Here is a 14685-nt window from a genome sequence, read left to right as displayed (position 1 = left end):
TCTTTACTTAAGCCCAAACTTGCTTTTGTGTGTTGTGGGTAAACAAGTTCAGGCTTGGGCCTGGGCTTCAGAAAACTATTTGGGATATGAGCACTGGGGGTAATTCAGGTCCAGTGCACACATACTGCATCACAAATAGCCAGTCATGTGGAGCTCACTCTTGTGTCCATTGCTGTCCTGTCCACAGCAGCCTCAGGCATGGTCAAAACAAGGAGGAGGGATCAGTAGAGATAGGCTCCAGTGACCTGTGCAGACAGTATTAGTGGGCACCTTCAGCTTCCCCTGTTAGGATTACAGCTTGAGGCCAAGCAACTGCTGACTTTATGAAGCCTGGAGTGTGAGTGTGTGGAGCTAGGTCAGGTAATTTAATGGGGTTTAGTCTATTTTCTAGCTTGTGCTTTGAAGGTGAAGTTCAGCTGTCAGCAGAGGGGCTCAGATTGGGGGCTAAATGATTAGCATGAAGATACAGGTAAAACTCGAACTGTAATATAGTACAGTATTCAGCTTTTACATTATACAAGGAAGAAAGCCAATGTTCTGTTTAAAACACATAAACTACAAAAAACCTGCACCACAACTGCTCTCCTCCTGCCCCAAACCCACCTGTATGTGGACTGTAAAGGAAAATTACTCCTAAGTATTTCTTCACAGATACTATTTGATGGATTTGTACTTATTTTATTATTCTTATCCCTTATAGAATAGGCTTGTGCTAAATGAAAGATTTGTTCCAATGATTTCTTTTTTATTCAATTTTTATAGATAATTAGTTTTTTTAAAATGTCTTCCTCTTCAAACCACCCCCCTATCTTTTTTTTCTTTTTTTTGTAATAGCTATGTGGTAACCAGTTTTGGCTTGCTGCTCCCTGTATTACTGCCACGACTCTATCCTCCTCTATTTATGTTGTACGCTTTAGACAACGAGCGTGAGGAAGATATTTACTGGGAATGTGTTTTACGTCTAAACAAACAAACTGATATGGCTCTTCTAAGTTTTCTTGGCGTGCAAGCGTGAGTATGCTTCAACAATAAAACAGAACTCAGAAAAAGATTATGGCATGTAATTAGATAAAGCAAATAAACCGTATTGTCTAAAGTGTTTTCTTTGATTAAAATGCATCTAAACATATCTTCAAGCTAATTAGTATGGTTAAGAGAGAGGGACTCAAAACTTCCCTCTTCCACAAGGCAGATGGGGTGGAAAAAAGATGGGCATTGCTACAAAACCAGAGTGAGGCATTTCAAATTAGGCTATTTTCCAGCTAATTGTGCTACATGTAGTTGATCCTGTAGAAAGAGCTGTTGTATCTCATAGAAGAACATGATGACTTCATTTTCATAAGGTGAAAAACCCTTTAAGACTATGGTCTCTCAATAGACTGTTGTGTTTCTTGCAGGAAATTTTGGCCAGGAACTGTATCCATACTTGGAGAGAGTAGAAAGGTATGTTCATTGGGCCTTGACTTACAGTATGATTTGACCAGGCTTTTTGCTTAAGAGTTGCTGTGCTATCTTGTTTCCTTAAGATTTGTCTGCTACTTAAAAGCTACATTGGTGATTTCTTACAATAGCTGTCAGTCCAGCTTTGTCACTTACTGTCTTACTCTGTAATGAATTCTAATTCAGGAAGACATTTGCTTGGTCACCAATTATGAAAGTGTGAGAATAAGAGTCTAGCAAGGAAGTTTTTAAGCTGTTTGATTAAGAGAGTTATACCATTGTATACTTTCTGATTAGGAGAAGAATTGTATAGTTTTTATTCTTAATCATTATCCTGCTGAAAGTGGCTGAACACTCGTCTTAGATGATAATAGTATAATACTCAATCTCTGTGCTCCAGTAAGAGTGGTTTAATAATCATAACTTCGAACAATATCAATGTTTACACTATACTTTTAAATCATGTCTGTTTATGAATCAGTATACTATTATTGAAATTTTTGATTTCTTATAGTCATTTAGATACTCTTGCCTTCAGATCACCTCTTTCCTATTTATAAATGTGGCTTTTGCAAAGTCTGTAATAATCAGAAGTATGACTTTTCATCATAGAAGTTGCTGCACATGTATGAGCTGATAGTCCTTGATAGGGATTGAGTGTTACAAGTTTGTAATAATAACCAAAGCTGCCACTGAACCCCACCCCTGAGGCTATGGGTTCCCAGCAAGACAAGTCCCCTTTTTTCCCAAATCATGAAGTTGAAGATTCACCTGAGAAGACATGATGCAAATCTCCACTCAGACTTTAAATTTTACAAAATCCAGAAATAACACGTTTCTTGAGTTCCTTCAGATCTTCTGTGGTTTTAGGTATTGGGCAAAATTCTTACCAGTTGTCTGAAACCTTCACACTTCTGACTGGGTTTTTTTGGTTATAGCGTAGAGCCCCTCCACTGTTAAGTACTATGTGGCATGTGCCTTCTCTGAATTATGCAGTATATGATGATCTCTGCAGCCATTTACCTTATTTGCTGGGTCACTCCTTCAATTAAACAGGATTTTTTAGCCCAGACATGTTTATCTACTTCTCTCCTCTGACCAGTTTCCTCATTTCTGTGAATTTCTCTAGGTCTTTTTGCATCCATCCATTCTCTGCCTGCTCCATTCAGAAAGACTTAGGCTCAGTTGCATATTAAGAGCTAACATTTATATTTGTTCTTTTCTGTTTGCTCCAAACCTGAGTCTCTGATTATTGACTGCTATGACTTTTTTAAGTTTCAACTGTTCCAGTCTTATGGTTTCCTCATGATTGTTAACCATTAAGATTTAATGATTCTCAGTCTTACCTGACCTGGAAGATATCTAACACCTGATTCTTGTAACATACCAAGGAAATTCAGTACAGGTTTTTGTGAATTTTAAATGAAACTCATGCAAATTATATGTAGACAGATTTCCTGGATGACTTAGCATCCAGGCACCTTCCCCTTCCTTTGCACTGGAAAACTGAAAAAAAAGTCTTTTATGCCAGTGTTGCATGATACTCTGCTGTTCTTCTGCTGAATAGTGGTGGTGTTAAACCTGCATGATAAATCTTCTCATGATTACACAGGTATCATCAAATACAAAAGATGCCTGCTTTGCCTCTGCAGTTGAATGTTTACAGCAAATCAGGTAATTCTCTGAAATTAGTCTTTGAGTACTTTACTGTTCCTGCTATAGTAGTATGTAGTTTACTTGACTGTGATCCTTTACCTGTCACCTTTTTGTTCACCTTCATAAGAGAGGTCACCAAGAAGTTTCAGAGTTCCTACTAAAAATGTTAGCGAATTCTCCCGATGGAGAATGAAGGACAGCCTCATAAATGTGACTGAGATGTCTCCATAGGACACCATTTAGAATCAAAAGCATGAGGATGTCTAATCAAATATACATGTGAATTTCTAAACAATTATGGCAAAATGACCTGTGCATGGCGAGCTTTTCTGTGTTTGTTAGCTGACATAAGGAATTCTGCTGTAAGAATTTAAGTAAAAATTAAAAGGGTTTTAGAAAGTGGTAAAGGTGCAAAAAAATTCCTATGTTAAAACATCTTAAAATTGCAAAGACAGTCTCACTTGCCATAGTGTGCCTTGATCCGATAATTATAGCTTGGGGTACTACACAGCCTTGGCAGCCATGGCCGTTGTGGTGTGAGTGATCTGCCTTATCTTCTTGGGCAGGGGGGGCATGCTAGCTAGCAAATTGTCTTCCTAATTTAGATGCAGATCTGTAACTTCTTACCGTTATCCTGTTTTGCTTTTGCTCTCCTAATAGTACCACATTTACCCCAGCTGACAAGTTGAAGGTGATCCAGCAGACTTTTGAAGAGATCTCTCAGAATGTACTTGAGACCCTTCAGGAAGATTTTCTGTGGTCCATGGATGACTTATTTCCTGTTTTTCTCTATGTGGTGCTACGAGCCAGGTAGGCACTAGAAGTGGTATCAGTCATAAGCTGAGTATAGGCACTATGAGTACTTTTACCTGTATTAAACACTCCTGCTTCTCGTTATAGGACTAACCGCTAGCTTTTTGTAACTTAGTAAATTTTCCATTTTGGCTGTTTACTTTGGCCTGGAAAAATTTTGAACAGTTGACTGTGAAATGGCTGTGACCTCAGGATGAGGTTAGGGAAAAGCATGTTTTTTGCACAACACCATGTACAAAAAGTAAAAACATTATAATGGCATCTTTTGCTCACCTATTCTCTTTCCCTCCCCCATGTGACAGGATAAGGAATTTGGGGTCTGAGGTGCACTTAATCGAAGACCTTATGGATCCTTATCTGCAGCATGGGGAGCAAGGCATCATGTTCACTACCTTGAAGGTATGGAAATTATTCAGGGTTATTAAAAGCTTTCTTTGGAAATTAATCAGCTTTGAGCAATGATGATCAGCTTAGGACAATTGTATGAATGTTAGGTTGTAACTTTTTGGATGTTTTTATTGAATTTTTTAGCTAGGATGAGCAAGGAAACTTAACTTGGAGCCTAGGATAACCTAACAATTGCAGGTACTGCTAATAAAATGATGCAATGTGCAAACGTACTTTACTCAAATGTAATATTGGTTGCTGTTGACAGTTCTGAATGCTCACTTGGAGCTTGTCGTTCCCCTGCAACTTAACCTTTTTCCCTTTTTAAAAATTGGAATGAAGTGCTACTTTGGAGATTAGCCATTCCAGTAATGGAAAAATCTAACATTACATTAAGGTGCTTCAGGAATTCAATTTTAGGGGAAAAAAAACCCAACAAAATTACTGTGTCACTCTCCACATTCTATTTAGTATTTTTTTCTTTTTAAGTATGGAAAAAGAGAATCTGTTTTGATGACTATCCTATTGTACACTAGGACCTCCATAATGGAAATGGGTTGTTTTGGTACCTCAAAACTGTTCAAACAGGGGGGGTCTTGTGACAATTCAGCTGTGTGGTGCTTTTCTGTGGGGTTGTTTTGGAGGGAGGCTGTTAATCTGAAACTTAAAAATCTTAAGCTGAGCTGTTAGGTTAACATGACTGTATTTTCTGTCTGTGTAAACTGGAAATAGTTGGGTGCATAGGTTTTTTTATACCTGTTATTTTTATAGTTCTGCAAAAAGGGAAGGTTTGAGTTGGTTAAAACTTATCAAAGAATCTATGTAGTAGAAGCAGAATCTTACTTTCTGTGAGTGCAAGTGCTGTCTGAGACATTTATATTAAGTTTCTGGTCATGGCTGACCCAACGCGTATTTGAACCAGCATTAAGGGATGAATAGCTATCAGCAGCGGGTCAGGGTATTTATCTAGGTGATAGAAACCTTTGCTTTTCAGTCTGAGTCCTTTTGAAATGCTTAATCCCTGCATCCTTGTCCTATAAGAAAATATTTTCTTTTTTGGGCCCTTTTCTGTCAAAGGGCAAAGAAAGACTTGTGAGCAAAAAAATGTACTTCATCTTGGCAAAGCTGGGAGCTGTGAAAGTATTCAGAGTCCCAAATCATGCTATCTTGCTTCATTAGGAGTTGGACCTAATTTGTGACTTACAATCTCCTGTTGTTCTTTTTGCTAGTTTATGTATCAGAAGATTCTCATGTGTTGAGTGTCACTGTATCGTCACTGCTTGTAGAAAGCTTAGTCCTCTGTTTTCTTGGATAGAAAAAAAAAAAGCAACCTTTTTGTGTATGATGCTTTATCAGCTTGCTGAGAACTGGTATGTATGCTAAACTGAACTTTGTTTTAATTCAGGCATGTTACTACCAGATTCAACATGAAAAGCTTACCTAGACCATCATTTACGACCTGGCTCTGTGGGATATTCTACTCTGGAACTTCAGTAATACCCACTTTCTTCCCTGAAATGGCACTTAGAAAATACTCTGTTACAGTTTTGTTTTTACAGATGAAAATATTCAGTTGTTTCTTCTGAACTTCCAGTTTTAAGATTGGAAAACTGCAGCCAGAGGCTCTCTATGAAGTGGTGATGAAGCTAGAGACTTGGTTTGTCAAGTACTTGCCAAGAAGAAATAATTTCCTATTCTAACAAAGATTATTTACTCGTTTTAAATTAACAATGCTGCAAAAAGGCATGGCATCTACTTAGAGTACCTGTGAAAGTCTGGACCGCATGGCTTCTAAAGCAGTGGGTTTGTTTTTATTATTCCTGGTTTGTCAACAGAGATGTTTAAAGAAAATGAATTGCACCACAAAACCATTCAGTCTTCCTGAATGAAGCTATTATGTTTATTTAAAAAATAGAAATATGTTAGTATTTATAATGGGTAACCTATAGTGTGTTCAGCTGTGAAGGTTTTGAGGCATCTGTGTTGAACAGCATTGCTGAATGCAGTTATTAATGTACTGTTGTGGAAATAATCGCACTGTTATGGACTTCCCTGTTTACTAGAATTATAAATATACAGGCATTCACCATTCTTTCTGTTTATGAAATAAATAAAAGGCACTGACCACTTTAAATTTTGGCACTGAATGAAATACCCAAAATCTGTAGTGTTTAGTTTTATTACCCTGAGGTCAGAGGACAAATGCTTTCTCTGGAAGCCAATGTGATAGGAGAATGGGAACATGCTCTTGAACAAGCTGACCATGGATTAGGTTTGAGACTTTTGCCTGTTAACTTGTGTGTCAGAGTGAAAAAAGCTAACCTTGTTGCATTTTTGAACTTGTAGAGAAAAAGTAACTTCCCTGGGGGATTTTTGAGTGTGTGTGTGTGTGTGTGTGTTCTTCTGTGGTTTATGGTTAACTTTATTTATACCAATAACACTAGTGGATAACTTGGGTATTGTAGGTGCTGTTCTTGACCATGGCTGACTCAAAAAAGGGGACAGAGGGATAGATAATAGATTGTTATAATGGCTTAAGTTATGTCAAACTACATTAGATAATGCTAATCATATTTTTGAAATAGTAATCATGGCTTCTGTATTGGCACCTAAATGGAAAGAAACCATATGTCAAAATACTGTTTTGAACAGTGACTGTAATGTAGCAATTTTCATAATAAAGTAAAAATGATTGGTCTTTCTGAAATTATTTTTAGTTTTATCAGAGAAGGGGAAACAGTAATTCTGGCAAGATGATGTTTAAAACTACTGTTATACTTGTTACACTTGCAACAGACTAGTGATAACAGACTTCATGTTTGCAAACAGTTTTTTATTAGCTTAATCTTTTTAAATTATACTGAATAATTTGAGGAGAGAGAAGCAATAATATGAATAAAAGGGAAGCTATAAAAAGAAGTTAACGGGGGGTGGCAAGGTACACAACTAAGGGTGGAGATGAACGCTTAATCTTTTGTGCTAGATGCAGTCTTTCCATGCCATCATCTCTTTTGAACTCGATGTACAAAAAATATTTAACTGAAACCTGTAAGAGCAGAACTGCTCTTTGAAAAGGGAGCTATGCTGAACAGCTGAGTAAATCAATGGCAATAATTTTCATCTGCAGAGATCTGAATTCAGGATTTTTCACCTTTTGTAGGAGTGTAATCATTAAAAACAGATTTGGGCTTTTTTTTTTCCCCACTGTAACTGTTCAGTGTTAGTGTCTGTTGTCTTCAGAAGTTTCAGAAGAAAGGAAGGATTTTCATCTTCAGCTTTGACATGTGAAAAGCTTTGTTCCATATGACCTTACTCACACATTGATTCTGTGCCTTAAACTGAGAATGTAACTAGAGATGGGAAGTTTTTCCATAATCTTCCTGCCTTTCAAGAAGGAGGTGTATCTTCAAATATGTAGCAACTTCAAATGTTTAACTTCATGCACTGTGAATGACGCAAAGTTGAGAACTAAAAAAAAACAAAAAATACATCTGCTTTGTATATATACACACACGCACATATCTACATCTACACAACCTCTTATAAAAAGTAGTGGTATCGCATATGAATTTAGCTTGCTGATTAATGGAAGCAGACAGCCTGGGCTGGATTATTTTTGGTCTTCCTGATATATAGCTTAGTTATTAGCTGAAGAGAATCCTAGGATTAAATGTGCTTCTGGCACAGATTCCACTTTACAGCCTATGTGGGCTGTGATGCATTAGGAAATTGGTACAGACCAGCTTCGATTTGCAATTTGTGTATTTCTGTAGCCTACAAAGAAATGAGTTAACCTGCAGGACTTCTCCAGATGTATTGCTTCATGGTAATTACTTTTTTCTCTTTTTTTTTTATCCCTAAATTGAAAGCTGGCTATTTCTTGTGCTGCAGCAGAAATCCTGTAACCAGCAACAGAAGATCAATGTGACAGTATTGGAGATTCTCATTGTAATTGTAGGTATGGTAGCTGAAGACAGACCTTAAGAGATGAGTGCCCTATTGGCTGGGAAAGTTGCTGAGAATAAGAAACTACTTAAGTGAGAGACAACTTAAAGCAGGCTTTTTATGCAAGAAAAGGGTTAAGGGGATTTGTTCTCTTCTCCTTGGTAATGAGTAGTTCTAAGGTTAGGTTCCTGCGGATTAGAAAGGAGAGGATGTCCATAGATTAGCTAGGGCAGTGAGGTTACTTGCTCTACTAACATCCAGCAAACACTCTTTTCCTCTGGAAATTCTGCATGAGCTGAACATGGTGTATTCTGTGGCATTTGCAGGTAAGAAAATATGCGCTGTACTGAAACCATTGTACTGCACAGATGCATTTCCCCCATGCAACTGTGAAATTAGTTTCTTCTCATAGCTACAGCAAAGCTAATTAAACTTGTGATATCTGTTTAATTCCCATTAGCTAAATATTGGAGATATGTATGAATAGGGAGTAGGGGCTCAAAAGAGAATTTTTCCCCTGCTCCTAATCTTCACAAAGTATTCTGACTTGAGTGCCAGGTGCTATACATTATTGACTTATTTTGCTGCAAGTAGGTTTGCTTCCTAACTGTACTTGTTTTTAGAAGCAGTTTTGGGAACTACCTGTTCTGGTATGTTGAGAGAGAATGTAGAGGAAAGATACGTGATTGATATGGGACTGTAGAACAAATCCTTTCTTTGAATTACCTAGCCATGTACTTCTAAGTTGGTTTAGTATCAGTGTGTTGATGTTGTCAGGTGGTGGTGGTTTGGGTTTGGTTGTGGGTTTTTTGGTGTTTTGTTTGTTTGGGGTTTTTTTTGTACACCCCAGCTGTTGGCAGTAAACAGCTGGAAGTAAAGCTGGCTGCCTCGCATGACTATGGTGTGCTGCACCTAAGTATTTTTCTCTGAATGCACTGCTCTTTTAGGAAGCAATGCTTTCCGGGCATTTACCACCATGTGAACAAGGTACTCACACCACTACTGGAGCTGTAAGCTTTTGTTTTAGAGGGAGGCAGAACAAATCATCACTGAATATATCTGATTACAAAGAGCAATAGCATAAATTGTTCCATCAGCAACCTTACATGTGCAGGTGTGATTATCTAAATCTCACAGAATGCCTTACATGAACATAAAATGTATTCAGTCTTTTTTTAATCTGTACCACCTCAGACTTGCAATAAATGGTTCTTGGGTCAAGATAAGGATATATGGTTTCAAAGGATAGGTCTCTACCTTTGCTTAAAATGCGTCAATTTATTCTAGTACTATTTAGTATTGGTTTTTTAGTTAAAACGCTTTCAAGCCTCTAAAAAGTGTACAAGCAGCAAGATGGTTTTTTACACTGACTAGAAGAAGCTGACAGACCTCAATGATGAGACTTGCCTAATTAAGTTTATTTAATGCAGAACAAAAGTCCTGAATAGAGCATGTTATTTGAGAGATGCTGAATGTCTCTTATTACCATTTTTTGCCTAATCAGTTTGCTGATTTATAGTGGCTTATTTGCAACAAAAGCTCTCCGAGTGTTCCCTGCCCTCAAGCTAATTTGCAGTCTTCAATATGCCAAATAATTAATTTTGACAAACTTAACAAGGAAAACGAGTCGTATCTTTTAAAAGTGCTCAATAACCTTGTCAAGCATATTAGCCAAAGAAGCTTATAAGAGCAGGGGGATTGATGTTCTGAATGTCAGGTTCTCTGGTGTTGCCCCCTGTAGAGGCCTGACAGCATCCAAAATTGTCCACTTTAATACAGTTTTTAGAACTGTCTTTAAAGCAGGGCTTGGGTTCCCTTGCAACTCTAGCCTTGTATCAAAAGACCTTCTGGTCTGTCTGACAAATAGGGTAAAGGTATTTCATACTCTGCTGCTGAAGGAAGTAAGCCCTGTAGCCCACATTTGTGCTAACTGATGTTTGTAGGCACAAGGTGACAGACTTGTTTTGACTCTAAATTTTGGCACACTCAGCACGGACATCTAGTTCTGTCCCTAATAATAGAAGACATTTCTCTTTGTCTGTTAATGAGCATCTGTAATTGTGTGCAATACATGTGAATGGGAAGGACCTTACACTGGCTGGGAGATTAGTCAGGTAAGCCTTTTAGTAAGAACTTCCACCTAATTTACTTAGATCCCTGGGATGAGGAGACCCTGAGCTCTGGCCTTATAGTCTGTGTAGGTATAAGTCTTAGGAAATGAAGGCACAGTAGTAGTTACAAGTTTGTTTGAACTCTGACCTTTCCCCTTAAGGAAGCAATTTAGTGGGTCTTTTTCTAAAGAACTGCACAGAAGCAAGATACTATTCTTCCTCTCTTCTAGTAATAACTTATTAATCATCTGTTGCTACTGACAGCTGCTGAAACCAGGCTTCACAGTTGGAAGCTGCTTTCCTTTTGTTGTGTGAAAATATGAAACAGCTACTACTTTATGAATGAGGTGAGCTGTGTTGTTAAGAACTTGACAGGTTTTGATGTTTAAATGCTGCTTCTGTCAGTGTGAGCATAAACTCTGTAGTTTAAAAAGGTAACAATGGACGGAAGGGTTACTAATGCCGTGTTTATTACTAACCCTAGCAGCTCTCTGATAGCTATACCCGAGGATTTCACCCAAAAAGGCAAGCAATCAGCATTCAGTAGCTTTCCCAGTTTTTCCTGGAAATCCAAGGTCAACCTTTAAGACAGTGTGTCTAAAACTTCTAAACACACTCAAGTTAATCCCACATCTGTTCTCTATGGAAGCAGTAGTGATACCAGAAGCTACAAGGGGCCATGGAGGAAAAAAAATAAATTAATCTCTCGAGTATTTTAAAGGGGTAACAGTATTGTTAGTATTTTAGCAGAATTGGAAGTATTTTAGCATCTCCAGAAATGTTCTTCTTTGTCTCTGTTTGCAGGATGATTCTCAGTAGTGTATTTAAAAATGAAATAACTCTTCAGTAGAAGATTGTAGAATGTTTTTTTCTTTGACAGCAACAGGGTAACTTGCTTGCTTTGGTTTAGTTCTTTCCCCTTCTGAGTCACTGTGCTGTGTAAGATCTATCTTAGCTGAGAAGAAATAAATATGATCCAGCTCCCAAAGGCTAAAAGGGATCGATACCTTGATGAAGGTATTCCTAAGACTATACTGGAGATGGCTGTGGGGTTTTTTTCTATTTTCCTTTAAACTCCTCTGTTTTGTAATAGAATATAAGCAATGCTAATTGTCAATATGGTGACAATGCCAGTTTAATAGACAACACTACATGAACAAAGCAGATAATTTCACTACAGTTATCACAAGAGAGAAGATTCAGTTTTCAGTATGCATCTGAGGAGTCTTCTACAAAAAAATTGAGGGTTTTTGCTTGTCTATTTTGAGGTTAAGGGGTCTTCTAAACTTTATTTTAACTAGTTAAATCAAAAAGCTTTTGGAAATATTTCCTGTCTTTCACAGGTTTCCCTATATGTGTTTGTAGGGTCTCACCCTACCTAAAAGGGCGTGCAGTCTGATGCTTTGAAGCCAAATAGGACAGAACATAGGAAAAGCTAGATCTAGACTTGAAATAACTTGAGTTTTATTCTGGAGAGAACTGGGCTTTGAATGGGAAGTTACTGTAAGTACAATGTGTTGAGAGCCTTCTGGGTGACAGAGTATCTTTATGGATAAAAGTTGTATATGCTTTGAGTGAACAAACTGCTATAAAATCATACATCTGGTAAGAGATGTATAGTAATAACTAAAGTTGATCACAGCTGACAACCAGAATATATCTTTAGATGAGAGATGGCCAGACAAATTCATTTAGGGTTACGGGAGTTGCCCCAGAAAGCCCAACTATATTATAAGAGGGATTTTACTGATTTATTCTTTTTTGAGGGAGGGCGAAAAAGATGGGTTGTTTGGGGGGCTTTTTTGAGGGATGTATGTGATGAGATTTTTAAATCTGGACTTTCAGTATGTGAAATATAACATATAGATCAGGAGTTGGCTCCTTTATAGTACATCTGAAATGTTTGGACATGCTCTTTTCTTTTGTGTTCAAATATCCTTTACCACAAAATTGTAATCAGGATTTTGAATTGGGTGTATGCTGTTGGATGTGTGTAGACTATATAAAGCAAAGTAAACAACTGTTGTACGTGGGAATCAGCAGACGTCAGCAGGGTCTGTCTTTAGTTCTTGAAAAATCCGAAAAAAACCATAAAAGCTAGAGAAGCTTTAGAATTAGTAATAATAATAGGAAATGGGGCTTCTGAAATGTCGCTAATGGGATAAGCTGTCAGAAGTTTCCTTTTAGAACATAACTTGCATATTGAGTACTATCTCTTTGTAAATGCTTCTGCAACTGAATCTAGATCTACAGACTCTTAGTTTCCAAAAAGAGGCAGGGGACAGAGATCAGCCAAGCTGAGTGTTACTTATGTTTGCATATTGCTGTTATTCAGGGAAAACCAGGAGCGCCACTGTCCTGAATTTACTTTGCAACATAGGGATTCCTCTTTCCATGTCTATACCATCCCACAGTAAAGACTTGTGTTCTACTCCTGATGTCTTCAGTAATTAAGAAACAGGTATTCATGACTAGATTTATATGGCCTGCTTTGTTAAATCTATCATTAGGCAGATCAACTAAGCTTAAGGAAAGGGGAAGGCAAACTCTTAAAGGAAAAGAGCTCAGACTACTGAAAAAAATGAAATAATTGCAGCTCAAAACCCAGTTGCATTGGGTATTGGGGGAGGAGCAAACTATATTTTTGTTAGTCTTTGGAAGAAGAAATAATAATTTTAAAAGCAGTCTTTGGATTGAAATTTCAATAAGAAGTATCACTGAGTGCCCTGTAGAGGTAACTTGAAATGAATTACCAATGCTCAGTAATAAAGTGTTTGAATCATAATCTCCTAACTTCTGATCTTTTTTTTCTCCCTTAATTTCCATTGCCTTCTGAAAGCAATTTTATGATTTAACAGGAGAGAAGCATGTTTTAAAAATAAGTATTAAGAAGTGCAGTAAAAGTGACAGTAATGCCTTCTGCTTTTATAAGCAGATCAAGACAATACTTTTCCTGCTTGTACCTTTGATGTTTTCTGTCCACAGAACAATCTAGAGGAAAAGGGTGCCTTTTTGCTTTACTAATCGAGGAGATAAACTACTGTATAGTTAACAGAATTTGGTAAGGCATTCTCTGTGCAAACAGTGTCACACAGTGGTTCACTATTGGCTGAGGTGCTCAGTTTCCTGATGTTACAGGTTTTTTTAACTTGTACTTTGAATCATCCCTTGAGTGACCTGTTTAAATATTTAACTCTTTAAGAGTAATCTTACAGTACTGGTAATTGTGGCAATATCTTCAAACTTGTATCAAATATGATTTGGAGTTAGATCAACTAGGATGTAATGAATATTCTGAATTACTTCAGAACTTTCATAGATAGATTCCTGATGCTTTGGGGTATAAATGCACCTTATGCTCTTCCCTGGGGAATTTCTATACTTGTTTGCAAAGAAGATTTCTGAGAATTCTCTGAAGCAATCTTGTACTGCATTGTTGCCTATTAGCAGTAGGTTGGAGAACTTCCTCCATTTTTAGTCTAAGGGAACATTATATGTTGTCACAGAATTTTAAGGGAGGGAAGGAATTTGGAAGAAAATTTTAGGCTTATGTTTTATATGTGAAAAGTTCAGTGCGGCACAGATACAGATTAATTAGTGTAAGTGTTGGCTTCCTGCATTACTTAAAAATTCATATTTTAAAACTTAAAGGAAAAAAAATAAGGTAGTATATGCTGCTTTTTATAATGAAAGATATTGGAGGGGTTTTTTAGATTAGCAAAAAACTTTGCCTCTATCTCTAAAAGTAGCAACCAATTATAAATTGCCTGAGAGAGATGATGATACCAGTAAGGTAAGGTTTAGGGGTTTTCTTTAATTTGGGTTTGGGTTTTTTTTGTGTTTTACTTCACTAAGAGGAAATAGAGGAAAATAATGAAATCTTTGTGGAATGAATCCTTCAAAGACCTTAAATTCTAACAATGATAGAAACAGGGATCCCTTTTTTTTTTTCCAAAATATGTCTTTGCTCAATAAAAATTCAGTATAAACTCCAGAGACTTTCAGTTTTAATATTGCGTCAATAACAAGAGGAATTAAATGTAATATGTTTTCGAATATGGTCATTTTCCAAGCTATATTGATGTAAAACAAGTTTTAAAAGTCTTTGGAAAAAATTACAACTTCCCATTGTAGTGCACATAAGCTGGGGAACAGGAGATGTACCAAATAGCTTGTTAATTTAGATGGCTTAATGAAGCAAGCTAATGACAATTCCATGAAGGAAATAAAATGTCATACTACAGTTGAGGTTGGTCTGTCTGCATTTTGGATGCTGGTGGGTAACTGCATTTACAGGTGGGACTCATGTATTTAATTTATGCTTGCAACCTGT

The 14685-nt window shown here is 37.1% G+C and overlaps 1 protein-coding gene across 1 annotated transcript in view; it reads left to right on the top strand.

Moving 5' to 3' along the window:
* ALS2 (amyotrophic lateral sclerosis 2 (juvenile)) overlaps positions 1-6487 on the top strand; it is a 37388-nt gene extending 30901 nt beyond the window's left edge. The window contains exons 28-33 of the mRNA XM_010564889.1: positions 835-1011; positions 1398-1443; positions 3053-3114; positions 3757-3906; positions 4212-4308; positions 5702-6487. Coding sequence (XP_010563191.1) covers positions 835-1011; positions 1398-1443; positions 3053-3114; positions 3757-3906; positions 4212-4308; positions 5702-5740 — 571 coding nt within the window. The 3' untranslated portion in view covers positions 5741-6487. The remainder of the gene's footprint in view (positions 1-834; positions 1012-1397; positions 1444-3052; positions 3115-3756; positions 3907-4211; positions 4309-5701) is intronic.
* Positions 6488-14685: the final 8198 nt, after the last annotated feature.

Source organism: Haliaeetus leucocephalus, unplaced genomic scaffold (genome assembly GCF_000737465.1).
Source record: "Haliaeetus leucocephalus isolate CR32 unplaced genomic scaffold, Haliaeetus_leucocephalus-4.0 Scaffold1, whole genome shotgun sequence".
Classification (NCBI taxonomy): domain Eukaryota; kingdom Metazoa; phylum Chordata; class Aves; order Accipitriformes; family Accipitridae; genus Haliaeetus; species Haliaeetus leucocephalus.
Note: the sequence above shows the minus strand (reverse complement) of the source record. Positions and strands in the feature narration are given on the sequence as shown.